Genomic DNA, 21470 nt, shown 5'->3' with positions numbered 1-21470 from the left:
TGATTCGCTGCCCTGAAAGTACAGTGACCTGGTTAAATGACAATATTCTCAGACCTGCTTTACAATGTTAGCAATATCACGAGTTTATGTTTAATATCACACTAATTACACTTACATCATAAAAAACAGTTATCATTCACATATGCTACTATACTATATAGATTTGATTGATCTGTTTTAAATTCCAGTCAATAATACTAAAAAAAGGTGTATTTGTACAACTTCCGCTTACTTTTGACTGTGGCGTGACTGTCTTGGAAATTGATGTTGCTTTTGCTTTACAGTCGGTTTTCAATAGCGTCTTTGACTAAGAAGCTTTAAATTCCGATTGCCGGGGAACGCATCCACGCATCACACAATCCTGCTAGCCCGGGCCGGAAGTTAGGGGTTGGCGTCGGGGGTCAGCTTTGACCAGCCGAGACGGTAACACTCATGAAATTTGTGACGGAGCCGCCGAAGTGATGTCTGCGCCGGGGTTCTCCAACGTGAACGGCTCTTTCGGCTACAGTCAAAAGCCGACGCCGAATGGTGAAGCTGCCGTCCCGCATCAGAACGGTAAAGGAGGCCGGATGATGCGATTAGCCAGCTCCCCGGGCTTTAGCTTGCTAATGCTACGGCTTTTATCTTTATTACCTGTCACTCCGACTATGTATTGTATCATTATTCAACACAAACACCCGTCTTTTGCATTTAACTTTACAGTGGAAATAACAATAGATTTGTAGGTTTAGCCAACCTAAGATCACAAATCAGATGTTATAGCTGCTAGCATTAGCTTAGCATAGATTGGACCCTTTTCAAGTAATAATGTCTTGCAATGCTTTTTCACAATGTTTAATTGATTTACTTGAGATGATATAACCACAAGTGCACCATTACAATCTATTATCTAGGTGTGTGTGTAGTAGTAGCATAATTACACCGCCCTACTGAGCCAACAACTGCTGATGAAGCTTGTTTGCAGCTTTAACCGAAGAGGGATCATATTTGCCATGATTGCTTCTTTTATAACAGGGGTGCCCAACCACTGGACTGTGGTTCTCTAATAGTCTGTAGTGTGGGCAAAAAACATTGGGATTTAATAGAAAAATGGTTCCGGCACTTCCAAAACTCAAATTTCACAGTGATGTGTGCTGTGAAGTTATTTGAAGACACCGTAGCTATTCCCTTGTTACTTGTGTAGAACTAGATTTTAAGGGACCTTTTCATAATATAAGGACAACTGATAGTGATAAGTAAGTGCACATGACCCTCCGTATTAATGTTAAGTAAATAGAATTCTCCCTTCCCAGGTCCCGTTCAGACATACACCCCCACATACCCAACCGTGGGTTACTATGGAGCACCTCCTCAGCAGCAGAACTACCCTGGCATCCCTTCACACTTGACCAGAAAAGCTCACATCATGAACAGTGTCCATAGTGCTAATAACTACTACCAGCACCACCATCAGCATCCCCAAGTAGCACCCAGCTCAAATATACCCTCCAACTACCACTACACCCGACAGCCATTCCAGCAGCAACATCCACCCTATGCCACTCCGGGAAGCTACTATGGACAGCCACCACACCATGTGCTCCCAGCTCAGTGCCAGCAGCAGCAGCCCACGTTGTTACCGGCCCCACATAGCGGACCCGGGGCCCCCACCTACCCTATCGTTTCCTACCCATCTGCGGCAGGGACCAGCCAGTACGGCACTCTCATCTCCACACAGACTTTCGCCACGCCTGGAGCAACACAGTACAGTGCTGCCCCGCAGGCATCCACAGCAGCAGCATTGCATCCTGGGTACAGCGCCGCCCCTCCGACTCAGAATGGTCAAGCAAGCGCAGGTATCATGTAATTGGATCCACCATTCATTTAAATAGTATTTTTAATGCGATTGGATGATTTCTTGTCAGTTGTGAATGTTCTGAACTTGTGTTTCCATACAAAAACCTACACCTGTTACACTTGCTGCACTGTTGTTTACAATGAACTCAACAAGAAACTCATATTGAGTCCTTTTTATCTTGTCTGCTCAAAAACGTAGCCCACCAACACTACGACAACCAGGCCTCTCTAAAGAATGACTCCTTCGGCGGGGGTGTAAACGGAGAGCGACCGCCGTCAGAATCCTCTGCGTCAGTCCATTCCTCACCGGGCCGCATTCAAGGTAAATGATGCTTCTCCCCCCCAATTATTGTCCCTGTTGTTTTTGACATTCAGTGGCGAGGTTGTGCTCGATGTGTGAATGGCGTACAACCGGGCTGCACTTTGAAATGGATAAATTTGTATGATAACTCGTACTACGTCCGCTTCCAAACATGCTCATGAGCGCTCACGAGAGGTTCAAGTTTATTCTACTTTCCTGCAAGGTTTTTCAAATTTTGTGACCAGTACAATTTTGCTGTTATTATATATCATTATTAGGATTATTACAGCGTAGTCTTTATGCCAGTAGTGTTTTAACGTTGTTACTGACAGATTTAAAAACTTCTGTATACTCTGAGACATTTATTGATGATAGTGTCGTTTTTATGTTACATTTACATGTTTACCTCAATACTTCCAGCTTTGAATTTCGCGTTTTTTCCAAAATATATTAATAAATCATGCTGTTTTGTGGTTGAATATTAGGGATCGGCATCCGCCACGAGATCGGGCCGATCCGGTTGCCTTATAACGTCCGTAGGTGCAGTAATGCGTCATAAAGCTGGTTGCCACTTGACTCCCACCACCCGCGAGAAGAAAACGCAGCACCACCATGCCGTGGTGTACCGTGGTGAAGTTAGTTTCACGTTAGGTGTTTGATATAAAAACTTGAGTGCCAAATTTTTAATTTACCAATTTACGGCAAAATGTTATTGTTTCCTTTTAAAGTAAAGACTCAGAGCAAGAAGTTGAGTGCCTGATCACATCTGCTCATCTTCTGTCCCCGTCCCCCATTCCCGTCTCCCAACAGGCGCCCAGTATGGATATGTTGCTGCTATTAGTGGAGATAGCTCTGCCTCTGCCGCCACCTCATGTCCGGCCGCTGTCCCCTCGTCATCCAGCTCTGATGATGAGGATGATGACAATGAGGAGGATGACGAGGATGAGGAAGCAGGTCTGCTTTAGATTTTTCCTGGCCGCAACCCCCTCCTAATCCATCCCCACCTTCAGCTACCAAACCCCTCCATTGTTGGCGTTTGTACATCACTGTCCATCCGGCTGACCTCCCATCTTCACCTGTTGCTCATTTTTCCCCCATAGAGACATCAACTTTTCCTCCGAGAAAGGATTGACTTAATGTCGCAGTTTTTCCATGTTCTATTTTGCTTGTGTAGCTGCAAAAGGTCATCATTGGTAATCTTTGGGTAAAGATCATGTGGCTGTGGGGCCAACTCGAGAAGTTGGCTCCAGGTTGGAATTGTTGTATCGCATGGTCTTTATAGGCGTCCATCTCATAGATTTTTAAGGTTACGCTGATGAATGGAAATGTTGCCTTTGCAACAATGCCATTCTTACTGCACACCAATAGATGGCATCCAAATGACTTTCAAGTCAGTGCGTATTATTGGTTTACATCTTTGATGAGCTGTTTTTGAAAGAGGTTCAGCCATCTTGGTGTTTTCCTACATCACATAATCTGCTACAGTAAGTTTGTGGGTCCGATTTAGTGCAGTGCTAATTGGATCCGTGGAGCTTCTCTTTGCCTGTCGTATGGGATTGTTGTTGGGGGAAAACAGGAAAAGCAGACTGTGATAGCACTGTATTAAGATTAATTTTCATAGATAGATACTTTATTCATCTCCAAGAGAAATTCACATTTCCAGCAGCTCTGCAAAAATGTCATAATGAACTCAACCACCAAATCACAATATAAAACAACCAAGGCAAGACATGAGAAACAAGAAAATAGAATAAATAAATATAGACCAGATCACGTCAAATTTGTAGTGCAATAAAAGATTATAATAATAATACATAATCAGATAATACGTCTAGTTCTGTATGCTTGTTTTTTTTTTTTGCTGCCCCTCTGTTGTGTTGAAAAGCCACATGGCGTGGGGGAGGAATGATGTGGTCAGTCTTTCGGTGGAGCAGGGCAGTGATAGTAATCTGCCCCTATGTCTGTCACAATAACAAATTTTGCTGGTCTATAATTGTCGTCGATATTAGCACGTTGGCCACACAGTCACAGTCTGGATCGGGAAGACCGGGGTTCAATTCTCCCCTGGTGCATTTCTGTGTGGAGTTTGCATGTTTTCCCCGTGTGTGCGTGGGTTTTCTCCGGGTACTCCGGGTTTCCTCCCACATTCCAAAAGCATGCATGTTAGGTTAATTGGTGACTCTAAATTGTCAGTAGGTATGAATGTGAGTGTGAATGATTGTTTGTCTATATGTGCCCTGCGATTGGCTGGCAACCAGTCCAGGGTGTACTCCGCCTCTCGCATGAAGTCAGATAGGCTCCAGCATGCCCTGGCGACCCTAATGAGGAGAAGCGGTATAGAAAATGGATGGATGTAGTCATGAGAGGTGTCATTCACATTTGAACCACCACATGGTACTCAAGTATAGTGTACGCCGGTGTACCTGTGTGAGCCACATTAGCTTGACACAGATGTCGCCTGGGTGTATGTTTTTGCAATGTCTACTCTGTGGGTGCCCAATATTTTGAACTGTTTTGTTTATATTTGCCAACCCAACGCCTCAGTAAGCGTTGACTGTCGGAACGAAGGCTGCACTGCCCGAGCACCTCCTTCAGTGTTTTTTGGGGGGGTTTTCCCCGTTGAGAAAACTGTCCATGTCGGTCGTCGGTGTTCATGCGCTCACCGTGTTCATCTGTTTAAAACCGAAATATTCCCACACTGTGACTGTGGCGTTCACTTTTGTGCTGTCATTCTTCTTAGCGTATGTTGGCTCACTGATCTAACTGCACCTAGGGTAGTAGCCATAGGCATACGCCATAGGTAGTGGCGAGCTTGGAGCACTGATCTGTACTAATAAGTCTGGATACACCATTGGTCAATGACTTGTGAAGCCACACGGCCGCCATATTACCACTCACAAGAAACACTTCTCGGACAATGACTTATGTGAGAACTTGTGAGTTGTTAAGTCTGTTGTTAGGTTGTTACCCACTCACACTAAATGCAACCTCGCACAACACGTGTGCTTGAGCTTAGTCATAAGGACTCGGGTATGATCATTTTTTAAAATTCTGTCGTCATAACGGCTTTACATAGGGAGCCGTGGGGGGTATGTAAACAAACAACCGCGACTAGACTACTAAATAATTTGCGGTTGCTTGCAAATATAAAAAAATATGTTTTTTTTGTTTTGTTTTGTTTACCCGAATTACAAATGAACCCCCATATGGAGAAAATGTTTATATATTATTACATATTATATTACATATTATTCCTGTGTTTTTTGTAAAAATATATTTCTGTATTAGAAAAGAGGTTATTTCTATTTCATAACACAAACAAAAAGAATCAGGAAAAAAAAATCAGCAAAATGTTAAATGATTTTAAAACTTGTCCAAAGTCACTCTCTTTTATGATTCATATTTTGTGATGAGAGCATAGTGAAAGTAAGAAAAAAAAAAAAGTAAAGGATCATGACCATGGATTTTAGTGGAAAAAAGGTATGGGATATGCCGTTAAAATTAAAATCTCTTTCTAGAGGAGTAAAACTATGCATTGCTATAGGGGAGTGCTGAGCCAGGGTGCAGAGTAGAGTTTTGTCCCAAAGGCAATGAGAATTGGAAGGGGAAACAGTCCATTTAATACAGCCAAAAGATGGAGAATAACGTATCAAATCGTTTTTAAGGCACGAAGGTTGCGTTACTTGAAGGAATGGGAGAATCTCCCCGCCTCCACAAAGAGGTTGAATGAGATGCGAGCCCACTCTGTCCGTTACCACTAGAAAACCAATGCACACATACAGATGCAGAGTGAACCCTCGTCATCCAGCCTGTGTGTCGCAGACAGACGAGCAGACACGCATACATGCACATGTCAATTTATCGAGGGTGGCATAATTATCGACCTGTTTTTTGTTTGTTTTTTAATAGTTACTGTAATTGTTAATTAAACGATTTATTGATTATCGTGATAGGCATATCTGCCACTGAAACTGGATGATGCTGGTTGTTGGTTTCATGATGGAAGGGAGCCCCCTCCATCTATTTTTTTTTTACATGAAAGGTTCCAAAGGATGCACAACTACGCAACAAATATTACCAATATTGATAACATTCCAAGATGTTTCTAATAGGATAAGAAGTGACAACATCCTCCTATCAACCTAAACTTTTTTTTTTACCTTGCATGATTCTTGGCCTCTTGCTGAGTTTTAATCATTCAGTGTCCTTTAACTGTGATGATTTCAGGTTGGGACACGTCCTCTTCCACTACTGGCACTGCGTCTCCGGTGCCCAACAGCTGTGATTCCCTGGAAGGAGGCAATTATCCAGGTACATCTTGTACACTAACAGGCTGTTCAGTATAGTACTGTGCAAAAGGTCTAATCCACCGCTAGCTTTGGTGCTTTAATTGTCATTTTCAAAGCTTGTCATTTTTAGAGCACAAATACAGGCGTTAACAATTACATTAATTCGTTGTTTTATGCTTTAACCCCTTATCATTGTAGGATTTTTTAGGGGGGCAAAAAAAATTGCAAAAAAAATGACGCCTACAAAATGAGGAGGGGGTCAAATATCATTCCCCCACTGCATATATTTTTCTCCATTTGAGGACCAGTGGGGGAGACTAACAATAGATGGTACACTGTTGAACGAGCCTGCATATATTATATGTAGATATTTTCAACTGTCCCATACAGATTCCATGCCACCTTCAACCAACATGACCAATCAAGCCCCGCCTGACAATAGCTATGGTTACCCCAGCACGCAGCCAGACTATCACCAGGGACCAACCTCGCCAATGGACCCGCTGTCTTCTCAGGACCAGCTCGGCCCCTCGGGGTACCAGGTTAGGCACCCCACTTCAGTTCAAATACGAAGTTTTCATATCTTAGAGTCAATCTCCAAAATAGATAATACTTACTTGTGGGTGTGTGTTCAGCCATTCCCAAGCCTGTCCCAGCTATCTGCAGCCCTGGGGGGCTTAAGCGGCGTACCGGAGCTGGAAGTGGAAGCTCTCAGGCCTCTCAACCTGCTGCAGGAGAGGAACTTGCTGCCCCCAAGACCCCTAGAGGCACCTGAACCCAACCTGAGCTCAGAGTTGAAGAAAGTCAACTGCAGTCCACAGTATGTAAATTGTTCTGACACTTGGGCAATGATAATAAAGATTTATTCAATAAGTTATTCAATACAATTCCTCTCTCTCCCAAACAGGACGTTTCGATGTACCCTAACCAGCATCCCTCAAACTCAGGCTCTTCTCAACAAGGCCAGACTCCCACTCGGCCTCATCCTTCACCCCTTCAGAGATCTACAGGTTTGATCTGAGCTCCTAAAAACCCATTCAGCTTCACTTATATAAGATATTAAATGAAAACCAAGCAAGTTCAGCTTCAACTGTAACACTTCACAATAAATGTCATATATACAAAAGCATAACTTTAAGGAGTGAGACAGGAGGACATAAACGTTAGCAACACTAGCCACAAACAGTGCTAACTTTACAGTCAACATGCTAGGTAGGTATGAGCCGGTATGAATTTCTGACTATGATAACCTTGGGCAAAAATAGCACGGTTTGACGGTTTCACTGTATTATTATTACAGCTTGAAAATGTGTTATTTTCAAGTATCTTTATTGAAGATAGAAAAAAATGCAAGTCAAAACAGTCATTTTTAAACCACATAACATAACGCGATGAAAGTGGAACATGTGTATTTAAAATAAAATGGTGTTTTAATGTCTCTGCAGCAATTGCCAGTTATCACGTCCAACACTATAGTGCGGTGTCGCTACTGCCGCACCTATATCAACCCCTTCGTCACCTTCCTAGGCCAGCGCCAGTGGAAGTGTAACCTCTGCTACCGGGTCAATGATGGTACAAAACTCTTCAGTACAACGTGTGTTTTCATGTAGCTTTGCAGCATGAGCCACTCTTGTGTTTACATTTTGTTTTTCAGTACCAGATGAGTTCATGTACAACCCGGTGACAAGATCCTATGGCGAACCCAACAAGAGGCCAGAGGTCCAAAACGCCACCGTAGAGTTCATTGCTTCTTCAGACTACATGGTGAGACGCCTGCTATAACAATTACTACTTACTATCATAACAAATACAGTAATAATCTGTATACAATAATCCCTCATTTATTGTGGTTAATTGGTTCCAGACCTGTATTTTACATTTTGAAATAAAGATTCCATATTTAGAAATTGAATATTTTCGTTGTTAGAGCATAGAAAACATGTTTCCGACCTTCTAAATAATTTTTTTTAACACTATTAGAGCCCTCTAGATATAAAAACACCCCCATAGTCACTGTTACTCAATATAGTAGACTTAATAACAGACAACAAGACATTAAACTCACACTCATGTCCTGCTGTTGCTAATGTCTCATTGATGCAACATTACTGACACCTCGTGACTAGTGTAGAATACTACATACCTGTATTACGGCTTTGAGTGCATCTTCTAAATGCCTTCTATTTGTGTTTTAGTTCATTTAGCCTTTTTTATACTTGAAATGCTTAATTTAGGCCAAGAATACGAAAAATGTGCTTAAATATGCGATTTTTTTTTCTATTAATAGGCTGTACAATGTCTACAATGTGTCTACAATGAAACAGCAATAATGTACGTAATAGGGGGAAGCCACGAAATTTAAACAGGGAAATAGCAAGGGATGACTGTACAGAACTGACTTGTAGCTTGCTTGTTGTGTGACAGTCTGTACCCTAGGGGGCAGTCTTGTTTTAGCATTCACCAGACGCAACATTCAGTACCTGATATTTCGCAATTCAATGCAAGAGTTGCACTTAGATATTTTACAAGGCGAATAATGCTCAGCGTCAGCAAAGTATTAATGTAACAGTATGTTTATTGTTGAGAGCTGCTATATTTTTGTCCCTTTCTTTGTTCTCAATAAACATATACTTGAATTTTATTAAAACAGTATGGTACAGTAAAGCTTAAATTGTGTATATATGATAAAGTAATTGTTGTAGTAGGACACTTTCCACACGAAATGTTTGTTTTTGACTGAAGCAGTGAGCCTGTATTAGAATTACCTCTAATAAATGCCTGGTACTCTGTACATTGGCGTATAGGGTGCAGGTGTACCTAATGTTGTGGCCACTTCCACTAATAAATACGCATCTTTGCACGTTCAGCTGCGGCCCCCTCAGCCTGCCGTCTACCTGTTTGTGTTGGATGTTTCCCACAACGCTGTAGAGTCGGGATACCTGAAGTATTTCTGCAAATTGCTCCTGGAGAACCTGGATAAGTGAGTGTCAAAAATGTAGTGGCATTTTCTGCCTAAAAAGAGCTGCCAGAGGTTGGGTTAAAAAGGCTGTAATGATGTTTCTCAGGTTGCCTGGAGACTCCCGCACTAAGGTGGGCTTCCTCACTTTTGACAGCACCATCCACTTCTACAACCTCCAAGAGGGACTGTCGCAGCCACAGATGCTGGTGGTGACAGATCTAGATGGTACTGACACCTGACACCTCACACCTGTGAACATCACCTTAAGGCAGGGGTGTCAAACATACGGCCCGCGGGCCGGATCCGGCCCGTCTGGTGGTTTGGTACGGCCCGGGGAAGAAAGCTGCATTGTATAAAAAAAAATATTAATTTTCTTTAAAATTTGTAGTTCTTGTATTATCCGCTAGGGGGCGCAGTGTTTTAGTACGTGCAGACAACATGAAAGCAACACTGCGGCGGAACTAGGACCACCTTAACCTGGTAAAATTGAACGTCTGTACAGCGTCTATTGGCGACAATTGCATTATCTACTTTTCCGTTTGCCTCGCACCCTCATCAGCAAAATGTCTTTGTCAAAAAGGAGAAAAGTAGACACAGAGTGTCGGACTTTTCAAGAAAAATGGACATGTTCTTATATGTTCACGGAGGTGAATGGGAAACCCGTGTGCCTGGTGTGCCAGCAGCAAGTTTCGGTGCTTAAAGAATACAATATTCGGCGCCATTACGAAACTCAGCATGGTGAAAAATACAACAGTTTGCATGGAGAATTGAGAAAACAGAAGGTAAATGAAATGATGGCGCGTCTGAAGAAACAGCAATCTGTTTTCACCCGGAGCCGAGAAGCCAGTGATGCTGCGGTGAAAGCCAGCTACCTAATTGCGAGCCAAATAGCAATGGCATCAAAGCCGTACAGTGATGGAGAGTTCATCAAAAACTGCTTGCTGACGGCTGCTGAAATTGTGTGTCCAGAGAAGCGACATGCTTTCGCCAATATAAGCTTGACAAGAAATACCGTGGCAGACAGGATTTCGGAACTCTCTGCAGATTTGGACCACCAACTAAAACGCAAAGTGGGGTCATTTGTGGCATTTTCTGTTGCGATTGATGAGAGTACTGATATCACGGACGTCGCTCAACTGGCCATATTCATTCGTGGAGTTGACAAGACTTTGAATGTCACAGAGGAGTTTCTCGAGCTGGTGCCGATGATCGACACCACAACAGCTGAGGACATTTTCAGCTCCGTCGTTGGAGCGCTGGACAGAGTCGGAGCGGACTGGTCACGCGCCGTAAGCCTGGCTACTGATGGTGCGCCGTCAATGATCGGTAAAAAGGCAGGTGTTGTAACAAAGTTCAGAGATAAAGTACAAGCCGCAAATGGGGGAGGTAATTTTTGGACATTTCATTGCATTTTGCATCAGGAGGCATTATGCAGCAAATCGCTAAGAATGGATCACGTCATGGAGGTGGTTGTCCGAACTGTTAATTTCATCCGAGCCAGAGGTCTCAATCATCGTCAATTTGACAGCTTTCTCAGTGACTGTAACATTATCCATGGTGTGCCTTATCACACGAACGTACGATGGTTAAGCAGAGGTGCTGTGCTAAAGCGCTTCTTTGATTTACGTGATGAAATCGGACAATTCATGGAGAAAAAAGGTAAACCTGTTAAGGAATTACAGTGCCATCTGTGGCTGCAGGACCTTGCATTTATGGTTGACATCACTGAGCACTTGAATATTCTTAACAAAATGTTGCAGGGACGCAAAAAAATCGTAACACAGTATTATGACAGCATACGTGCATTCAAGTTAAAGCTCGGGTTATGGGAGACGCAGGTGGCAAGCGGTGACCCTGCTCATTTTCCCTGTTTAAAAGATATGTGCGCAGCAAGCGTTAATTCTGACATGAAACGGTACAAAGAGAAGATTTCAGGGCTGTTGATGGAGTTTGAGAAAAGATTTCAGGTTTTTAGCGAACTCGAAACAGATTTTGCAGTTTTTCGCTCACCATTCACAGTCAAAGCTTCTGATTTGCCCGTTGCCATGCAACTTGAAATCATTGATTTGCAGTGTGATGTAGAACTGAAGGACAGATTTGCCTCTGTAAGCTTGGACACGTTTTACAAGTACCTCCTACCAGGCTATCCCACATTGACAGCACTAGCTGCTAAAACATTGTCCATGTTTGGGACAACCTACCTTTGTGAGCAAGTTTTCTCACTAATGAACATTAATAAAACAAAGCTGCGCTCAAAGCTCACACATAAGCATTTGAATGAGATTCTGAAATTGGCTGCTTCTCAGGACATGATGCCTCATATTGATGCACTTGTGCAGGATAAACGATGTCAAGTTTCAGGGGCAAATTCCAAGCAAGACGAATAATTTCTGTGAAAGTTATTCATTTGTTCAAATTGCTTTCCAGATGTTGAAAAACAGTGTTTTTAAGTTCCACAAGGCTGGTACTAAATGTTTTTGGAACATTGTTACTATTTCTGTGATCAGTTTTATGTACAACACACTTAAATATATGTTTAACTGTGTAAAAGGGTTGTTAAAATTGCACATACTTTATTTATGTTCTTATGTTATTCTCTTGTTCATAATATATTGTTCATAATGTAAAAGGAAAATTCTGTTAATAAACATTTTGATAATTGACTCATTCTTTGCACTAATTATTAGTATTAGTGACTAATACAAAGGAAAAAAGTGGGCTTATTGTTAGTTCTATGTAATTTTGCAATGAGTTTACTGGTCCGGCCCGCTTGATCTCAAATTAAGCTGTATTCGGCCCGCAGACCAAAGGGAGTTTGACACCCCTGCCTTAAGGTGTCACGGCTGTCACCCACTTCTTGTTTTTCCTTGCAGATGTCTTCATACCATCTCATGACAGCCTAATGGTGAACAGGAAGGAGAGTAAAGAGGTAGACATTTAAGCTTTTGTGTAAGTTGTTTCTGTGTACGTGAGGATGAATTGTATTTTTGTGTCTTCCTGTGGTGTAGCTTGTGAAGGACCTGCTGACCTCCCTGCCCGCCATGTTCAGCCAGAGCAGGGAGACCCACAGTGCACTCGGCCCCGCCTTACAGGCCGCCTTCAAGCTCATGTCGCCCACTGGAGGACGTGTCAGTGTGTTCCAGACACAGCTCCCCACGCTGGGTGCCGGTATGCTGCAGTCCAGGGAGGACCCCAGCCAGCGCTCCAATGCAAAAGTAAGAAAAACAGAAAAGCAGTCATCTTCTCTTCTTTGTAAAATCAGATTTTGGTTGTTTTTGTATTAAGTATTGTTTAATGGGCGTGAAAACCAACAGCTTTCTTGTGTTTGTTCGCAGGGAGTGCAGCACCTTGGCCCCGCCACAGACTTTTATAAGAAATTTGCACTGGACTGCTCAGGACAGCAGATCGGTGTTGACCTTTTTCTTCTCAGCTCCCAGTACTCTGATCTCGCCTCGCTAGGTAAGAGTCCCACCTTTCATCTCTCTCTTCTCTCACTGTGTCTTTAATGTTGTCCCACCCCACCCCCATGTGCTTTCCAGCCTGTATTTCCAAATACTCGGCTGGCAGCATCTTCTACTATCCCTCCTTCCATCACATCCACAACTCGGCCCAGCTGGAGAAGTTTCAGAAGGATCTGGAGCGCTACCTCACCAGGAAGATAGGCTTTGAGGCGGTTATGAGAATACGATGCACTAAAGGTTTGCTGTCCATCCCCAAACATAACCCGGTAATACTTGAAATCACTAACTGCCATGTCCCCTTTAGGTTTATCCATCCATACGTTCCACGGGAACTTCTTTGTACGCTCCACCGACCTGCTGTCCCTCGCCAATGTCAACCCTGACTCGGCCTTCGCTGTCCAGATGGCGATCGACGACTCTCTGGTGAACTCTTCTCTGGCATGCTTCCAAGCAGCGCTACTCTACACCTCCAGCAAAGGTAAGTATCATTAAGGTGAGGGCTTATCAGCACTTTGTAATGCATGTTATATGTATATAAGACACTGCTGTCATCCCGCGTTTATCACGATTAATTGGTTCCGGATCCGATAAGTGAATTTCTGCAAAATAGGATTCAATATTAATAGATGGAACATTTTCATATTCAGAGATTAGAAAACCTGTTTATGACTTTCTGAATGCAATATTACCATTATTTTAGTGTTGTAGACATGAAATAACACCCCTTTATTCACCTTTACACTCCTATTATTCGTCTTCCCCACATTGTTCAACTACAGTATATTTCGCAGGCTACGGGATCACTGCAGGGACACAAGACAGCCATGGCTTTGACTATGAGCAAGTTAGCGAGCTAACTAGTTAGCCTCCAATTTATTTACTGTATTCTGTATTTTTACTGTATTTACTCTAAACTAAAGAAAGGGTTTAAAATGGAGTGGGGAAGAAGGACAAAGAAGCCAAAAACGTACCACTTCCACAAAGGAAGGGAGGATAACAATTTCTCTCTATCGTGTCGGACATGCCATGGACTCCAGGCAGTGTGGCTGTAATCTAATGTCATGTCTCAATAATGGAACATTACATTAAACATTACATTACCTAGTGGCCAGAATACTACATATACCTTTGTCTTTCAATTTTGTTTGACTCATAATACACCATAGTCAACCATGAAACAGCAATCATTTATTCATTTTTGAAAAACCGCGGGGGAGCGATAATTAAACTATATTGCGTTTATAGTGTAGTATATTATATAGTACATTATATAGTATAGTACATTAGCCACCAAGCTAACCTTCATAAGTCCCATATTGTAATATTTTTCAACAATTTTATACAAATCCCAGAGGGCCTACAATACAATTTGAATTGTGTTGTTCAAAGTCTAACCTTAGTCCTGCAATTTAGGCAGATTTAGACAGGGCTCGTGAGTGTGTGACTCCACTACATAAACACTGTACCTCTGCATGCCGCCAATGTAATAGATGTCATATGTCACATATAACAATGTAACGTAGCATAGTGGGACATCAGGACACAAATTTGAGCAACACTAGCATAGCTATGTGAGCTGCAGTGCTAACATTACAGTGTAACAGCAACATCATGCTAGGTTAGCCTATTCGTTGAAGCAAAACAAGCTTACAGCTACCATATCTGTCGCTGACTGATTGACAATTGGCAGAGCTCTAGGCTTTATGATGAGTCGCGAAGCCTGCTTTTCGTTTCTTTCTTCTTTTGTTCCCCCAAAGTTGTCCCCCATGAAGTGGTCTGGCTCATCTAGCTAGGGGCGGGAACACCCTTCATGAAAAACTTCAAAAAGCGAGCATTTCAATGCCTCTGCTCTCAAAAGTGGAGTAAACAACTGTGGGAGATATATTTGTCTCAGGTTTGGTGCTCATAAACAGGCTCCAGGACACGTTACCATTAGAACATCATTAAAAAGTCTTCTGTATATTAGGGGACCTTTTTAATGGCACATCTGTCTAATGTTGCAGGAAAGAGGCGTATCCGTGTCCACACCCTTTGTCTGCCTGTGGTTAACCAGTTGAGTGATGTGTATGCTGGAGCTGACGTCCAGGCCATTACTTGCTTGCTAGCCAACATGGGTGAGTCACCAATATTTGCATGTCGAAGTGGTCCTTTGTGAGCTCTAAAGTCTTTGTGTGAAATGTCATATTGATTCTGTTGTTTAATATTGCAGCAATCGACCGATCTGTATCATCCAGCCTGTCAGATGCCCGCGACGCCCTGGTGAACGCGGTGGTGGACTTTGTGAGCGCCTACAAGAGCAACGTGTCCAACCTGCAGCAGTCCGGCCTGGTGTTGCCCGCCGTCATGCGCCTTTTCCCTCTCTACATCCTCTGTCTGCTCAAACAGGTGCGTGCCTGCCTTTCACAGGTCATACAATCAGTCTTAAATGGTGATTTGATTTAATAAAACTCATTTTTTTCCCCCTAGAAAGCGTTTCAGACAGGGACGAGTACACGCCTGGATGAGCGCGTCTTCGCCATGTGCGAGTTCAAGACGCAGCCGCTGCAGCAGCTGATGCGAATGGTTCACCCCGACTTGTACCGCCTGGACAACATGTCTGACCAAGTGAGCTAACATGACAACCAAACTTGAAATTATTCCTCAGAAAATTGCTCGCAATGGCTACGTTTGTCCTGCAGGGGGCGCTCCACCTTAATGATACACTGGTCCCGCAACCTCCTCTGCTGCACTTGTCTGAAGAGAGGCTGAGCCGAGAAGGAGCATTCCTCATGGACTGCGGCAGTGTACGTTTCAGCCACTTGGCAGCTCCACTGTGATGTGTTCAAAAACCTCTGTGCTCATTTAAGCTCTTGTCTTGCTTTTAAATTTATCCCATGTTGTCTGTTAAAGGAAGGATTAGGCTTGCTATTTTGTAATAAGCAGTGAAACCATGAACTGTCGAAAAAATAGCTTTGATTTAATTGTCCCATGTCCAACCTCTTCTGGCATTTCTATGGCGACTAATCTGTTTCTCTTTCCCTCTTGCATCCAGGTGTTTTACCTATGGGTTGGTACACGCTGCAATGAGATGTTCATCCGAGACGTTTTGGACTACCCCAACCAGGCTTCAATCCCCCCCAACATGGTCAGTGCTAGAAAGTGCTCTGCCTTTTGTGGTCCTCTTTCTTTTGTGGTAACATGTGCCACAAACAAGACTTGCTGGTGCTGCCATTTCACCTCTAGAATGTTCTAGCAGGGCGGACAGCAGCCGTCAGCGTGTTTATCTACCGTTTTTTTCCCCCCACAACAGAGAAGGCGGGGTTGATGCCTCCAAAGCCACCTACATACCAAACATTCCACATTTCTCTGCGCCGCATTGTGCAACTGCAGCAGTGAAAAGCTTGTTGTTGTTGTTGATGTTGATGTTATTGTGGTGGTGTTTCTGGCAGAGTTGCATTCCTGAGCTGCAAACACCGCTGTCAGAGAGGGTGCGAGCGTTCCTGGACTGGCTGCAGGACAACAGAGCATTTAGCTCCATCGTGCATGTCATCAAGTAAGCGCTAAAGTGCATCTTAAAACACAGATTGTCAGGCTCGGACAAAGATAATGTACTGAAGTAGGATCACAAATGCAAGTGCCAAAAATTGTCCCCACTTGATGGAAACAAGTTCTAATTAAAAACACCACACACACATCATCAGGTTTGTTTACAGTCGCTTGCAAGCTCCTGAGAGGAAGTAATTCTTTCTCCCTGATTGATGACAAGGGCGGCCGCTTCCTCAGGGAATCTATTGTTTGTGCTGCCCCCTCTCCTTCCTGAGCGCCATTGTTGTGTTGCTAAGCAGTGTTGTTGTGCAGCACAGCAGGACTGATCACACAAATAACAAGCAAATAGCAATCTTTCTGACTTTTTTTCTGATAATCTGTAGAAACGTAACAAATTTGAAATGTTTAAAATATTTGATGTGATTTTTTTTTTTTTCTGACAAATTTGGATCCAATTTTGCACAAAAAAAATCATGGAAAAAGTTTATATGAGGGTTTTTTTCTTGTCAAAAAAATTATATTGTAAAATTAGCAAATAAACATTAGAATATTATTTTTAAAATTACATTTTATAATTTGTATTTTAGTTGTTCACCAAAAGTATCTACCCAAATATCCGTGTTGAAATAAAATCTCAAAGATTATATACAATACAAAATAGTGTACATATGCTAAAATGTTACATAATCAATAGGATAAATATGTAAATGTTATGGTTACATATATTTTAAAGAGAATACTTATTGTATTTTTGACAACCTATCAAGATTTTTTTTTAGGTTTTGCAGGAAAAACAAATCTGGTAATATTCCATAAATAATGTAAATATTATAGTTAAGATATAATCAATGTGAGGATTATATGTACAAACATGGTTACTTAAAGAGTATATTTTTTTTATTTTTGACAACCCCTCAATATTTGTACAGGTTTTGCGGAAAACAATATTATGGAAATATTCCATAAATAATCCAAATATGGATACTAAGATTTAAATTAAAAGTCCTTATTGTCTTTCTCCATCTGTAGGGATGGCGCCTCAGCCAGCGCGATTGTCCTCCAGCACCTGGTGGAAGATCGGTCTGAGTCGGCGTCGTCCTACTGTGACTTTTTGCAGCACATTCAGCTGCAGGTGTGCTAGTAGGCTCCCATCATTCTGAATGATTACAAGGAAGACTGGTGGGTTTTTTTTTTAGTCTGTCACTGATTGGACCAAGCGGGGTTGAGAAACAATGAAGGAACGTCGACCACTGCCTCGTAGCTTCTCTGCGATCGCTCATGGGGACTAGAAGGGAAAATGGAGCCAAGAAGATGCCACTTTTGTCATAAGCCTCCCTCGTAGCACTATATTGCTGTCCTTACTTTTTTAGTTTTAAAAGATTTTGCTGAAAAGAACACTGAAAACACTAGAGAGGAAATGCTTTTCACAGGTGTACTGTATGCACTGGAAGAAACATGGTTATTTTGATTGCTAGTGATGAGACTGTGAAGCCCCCTCATTTGCTCCCTACTTATGACCATCCATACATGTTCTTCCACTTATCCAAGGTCGGGTTGCGGGAGCAACAGCCCAAGCAGGAAGCCTAGACTTCCCTCTTCCCAGCCACTTCGTCCAGCTCGTCCTTGCGGCTCCCGAGGTGTTGCCAGGCCAGGCCAGTTGCGAGGTCTTCTCCGAGGCCTCCTACCGGTCAGACGTGCCCTGAACACCTCCCCCGGGAGGCATCCTGACCAGATGCCCGAGCCACCTCATCCGGCTCCTCTCAATGCGGTGGAGCAGCGGTTTTACTCAGAGCTCACCTTATCTGTGGCACCATGGAGTCCGCAGGCACTGCTTTCTCATTGGAAGGTGTGTCTGTAGGATAGAGGAGTTCTTCGAAGTATTTCCTCCATCGGTCCACAACATCGAGTCAAGGTCAGCAGCACACCATCCCCACCATACACGGTGTTGACAGTGTACTGCTTCCCCTCCTGAGACGGCGGATGCTGGTCCAGAATCTCTTTACAGTTGTCCGGAAGTAGTTCTCCATGGCTTCCCCGAACTCCTCCGAGTTTTTGCCTCGGCGTCCACCAGAGCCACAAACTGCTTGGCTTGCCTGTACCTGACAGTTGCCTTCGGAGTCCCATGGGCCATCCCTCACCACTGATGTCCACCAACGGGTTCTGGAATTACCGCCACGACAGGCACCGACCACGTTAGCGCCACAGCTCCGGTCAGCCACCTTGACAATGGAGGCACGGAACATGGCCCACTCGGACTCAATGTCCACTGTCTCGGAACATGTTCGAAGCTCTCCTGGCGGTGGGAGTTGATACTCCTTCTGCTGGGGGATTTCAATGCTCACGTTAGCAATGACAGTGAGCCCTGGAGAGGCGTGATTGGAAGGAACGCCCCCCCCCCGATCTGAACCAAAGTGGTGCTTTTTTATTAAGACTTCTGTGCTCGTCACAGATTGTCCATAAACACCGTGTTCAAGCGTAAGGATATGCACTTGGCACCAGGATACCCTGGGCCGCAGTTTGATGATTGACGTTGTGGTCATGTCATCGGACTCGTGGCCATACGTTTTGGACACCCGGGTGAAGGGAGGGGCGGAGCTGTCAACCGATCACCAGCTGGTGGTGGGTTGGCGCCGATGGTGGGTGAGGATGCCGGTCAGACCTGGCAGGCCCAAACGCATTGTGTGGGTCTGCTGGGAAAGTCTGGCAGAGTCCCCCGTAGCGTACAAGGGAATCCCCCAAGGGAGCACTGCCCAGCACTCCCTCTTGGGACTCCAAAAATGGTGGGTAGTCTAAACTGCTGTTTGCCACATAAGCACCAACAACAGTCACCCCACCCGAAGACGGAGGGAAACTACCCTCTCATTCACCGGATTAAACTCCCAAAAGGGCATGAGCAACAATTTTGATTGGAATAACGTCCAGCCCCTATTGAGAGGACTGGCTCCCGAGCCCTTGCTGTGCGTTGAGGTGAGTCCGACTAAACCTAGCCGGAGAGGTGACATTCCACGTACCAAGAGCTAGCTTCTGCAGCAGAGGATCAGACCGCCAAGGTCCCTGCCTTCGGCTGCCACCCAGCTCACCCTGCCCCGACCTCTTTGGCCAGTGAGCTTTGAGTGGTGAGCTCAGTGGAGGGGGGACCCATGTTGCCTCTTCAGGCTGTGCCCGGCCCGGCCCAGCCACCAGACGCTCGCCATTGTGCCCCATCTCCAGGCCTGGCTCCAGAGGGGGACCACGGTGACCCGCGTCCAGGCGATAACTCTGTTCAATGTTTTTTCTCTTCATAGGGGTCTGTTGAGCCACTCTTTGTCTGGTCCCTCCCCTAGGACCCGTTTGTCACGGGAGACCGTAAAAAATACTCTCCTTTGTTGTTTTTTTCTTCCGAGACTATAAATGTATGCTATCCTCTTTGTAACTACTGAAAAGAATATTTTATGTGGGATAATTTATGAAGTAGCTTATTAAATAAAAATGACAAACTAAACCTTTTGTATACCCTTGGTTGTTTTGTTTTTTTCTTTGTTTTGTAAGGCAAAAGCTGTCATTACATCTTAACACTGTGTTCCCATAGTTTCCATTGCACTCATGTCCCACCCTCGCTGCATCATTCGCCCACTCCCCAATGACCTCATCACTCCTGCAGCCATTTATTAGAAGGTTTGACCTCAGCTCCTCAACGCTACAGGACTGTAAACAAAACATTGACACAAGTTCCTTTTACATATAGATCACGTAAAATAGTTTAGTCCGACCATCATTTTAACATCAAATCGTTGAATTATGGCTATTTTAACACACAATATTTTAGTTTGAGTTTAGGGGCTGATGATGCTAAACAAATGGAAAATGCAATTTTCTTTCCCAATTATGTGAAATTGAGTATCTGTTTTATGTCGGGATGTCCCGAGCCAAATTTTTTGGCTTCCGATCCGTTTTTTTTATAGTCTTGCCGATCCGATTGGAAAAATGGGTGCGCAAAAATACGTTTAGGGGAGCACTACCCATGTAACATGGTTATAGATCAATTTGTGGTGTGATTTAGAAAATATGACATTTTTAACAAACGCAGTAGTAATTTATTGACGGTCTATAGTATAAACAAGCAGCAGTCAGAGTGGCAGTGACGGAGCCAGAAATTTTTCATTGGGGTGGCCAAGGTGAGCCCATTACTCACATGGAGTTGTCTGAACCTTTAATCATCGAGCTCTATTATTTTTGCTCATCACATATGGCTGACATTGGCACCAATTTTACAAGCATTGTGGTAATGCTGATCCCCAGTCGGAATTCGTCACTGACTCGGTACTCAATAGCTATATGGTGTATCGCTAACAACTCAACACGAGGGACCCTGGTTTGAAACCCTGCTGTGGCACACAATACTATCATTACTGTCTTGTCCGAAGGCCCAGGTACCAAATGCATTGCCCACCACTGAAAAATAGTGAGAATAGACTAATATGGGGCCTTCTTGCGGAATTGTTTTGGGCGCTTTCATCACATTTCGATGATGTAAGATGAAGCTTAAATGGGGAAGTGATGTGCAAATCCTGTGCATTGTTCATCAAGAGAGTCATTCATTCATGTATCCAAAATACTCAAGAAACAAGAACAAGCTTTGTTTTCTGGCAGTTCATGTTGTGTTGAAAGGGAGCGGTCGGGCAGGGTCATGTTTTCATCACAGTCTTGTGCAAACGTTCCGTGTAAAGATCCAAGTTATCCCTGTCCTCCTTTTTCCTCTCCCCTGGAATCCCAGCAGATGTGTTCTCCTGGTCTGAGATTATCTTTGTTTCTTTTGGGAGTCTTGGCTTCACTGGAAAGCATTTTTTCGTGTTAGCTTTGAGGAAAAACATCTTCTGGGATAAAAATGTCTTGTCCCGATAAGGGCATTGTAGGGTTTTTGTCCCAGGAAGTCTCCCTAAGGAGCATGAGTGGTTTCCTAAATGTCCGCTTGTGTTTTGTCTTGTCTTTGTGTGGAGGTTTCACCATCATTGTCTCCAATCCTGGTTTCATAATTACCCCCGTGTTGTTTGTCACTTCTACTTATCACCACCGCTTTGTGACGCCGCCGTTTGTTCAGCTTTACTGCGGCCTGACAGCGA

At 43.7% G+C, this 21470-nt stretch overlaps 1 protein-coding gene across 1 annotated transcript; it reads left to right on the top strand.

Moving 5' to 3' along the window:
* Positions 1-342: 342 nt before the first annotated feature.
* Positions 343-19863, top strand: sec24b (SEC24 homolog B, COPII coat complex component). Its single transcript, XM_054792467.1, has 24 exons — positions 343-555; positions 1293-1835; positions 2036-2158; positions 2948-3091; positions 6365-6448; positions 6817-6968; positions 7062-7246; positions 7334-7436; positions 7872-7998; positions 8081-8190; positions 9294-9406; positions 9492-9610; positions 12259-12314; positions 12394-12600; positions 12721-12844; positions 12925-13083; positions 13151-13324; positions 14850-14960; positions 15056-15231; positions 15313-15450; positions 15525-15629; positions 15878-15970; positions 16275-16378; positions 17401-19863. Exons 1-24 carry the CDS (start codon positions 462-464, stop codon positions 17510-17512), a joined length of 3456 nt encoding a protein of 1151 aa, XP_054648442.1. The 5' UTR covers positions 343-461; the 3' UTR covers positions 17513-19863.
* Positions 19864-21470: the final 1607 nt, after the last annotated feature.

The sequence above is a fragment of the Dunckerocampus dactyliophorus genome, chromosome 11 (assembly GCF_027744805.1).
Source record: "Dunckerocampus dactyliophorus isolate RoL2022-P2 chromosome 11, RoL_Ddac_1.1, whole genome shotgun sequence".
Taxonomy (NCBI): Eukaryota; Metazoa; Chordata; class Actinopteri; order Syngnathiformes; family Syngnathidae; genus Dunckerocampus; species Dunckerocampus dactyliophorus.
Note: the sequence above shows the minus strand (reverse complement) of the source record. Positions and strands in the feature narration are given on the sequence as shown.

Bases quoted from the DNA above. Each gene is read 5' to 3' on its own strand.
- sec24b (XM_054792467.1), top strand. From the start codon at position 462: ATGTCTGCGCCGGGGTTCTCCAACGTGAACGGCTCTTTCGGCTACAGT. The intron at 2,159-2,947 runs GTAAATGATGCT...GTCTCCCAACAG, and splicing joins CTCACCGGGCCGCATTCAAG to GCGCCCAGTATGGATATGTT. The intron at 9,407-9,491 runs GTGAGTGTCAAA...GATGTTTCTCAG, and splicing joins CTCCTGGAGAACCTGGATAA to GTTGCCTGGAGACTCCCGCA.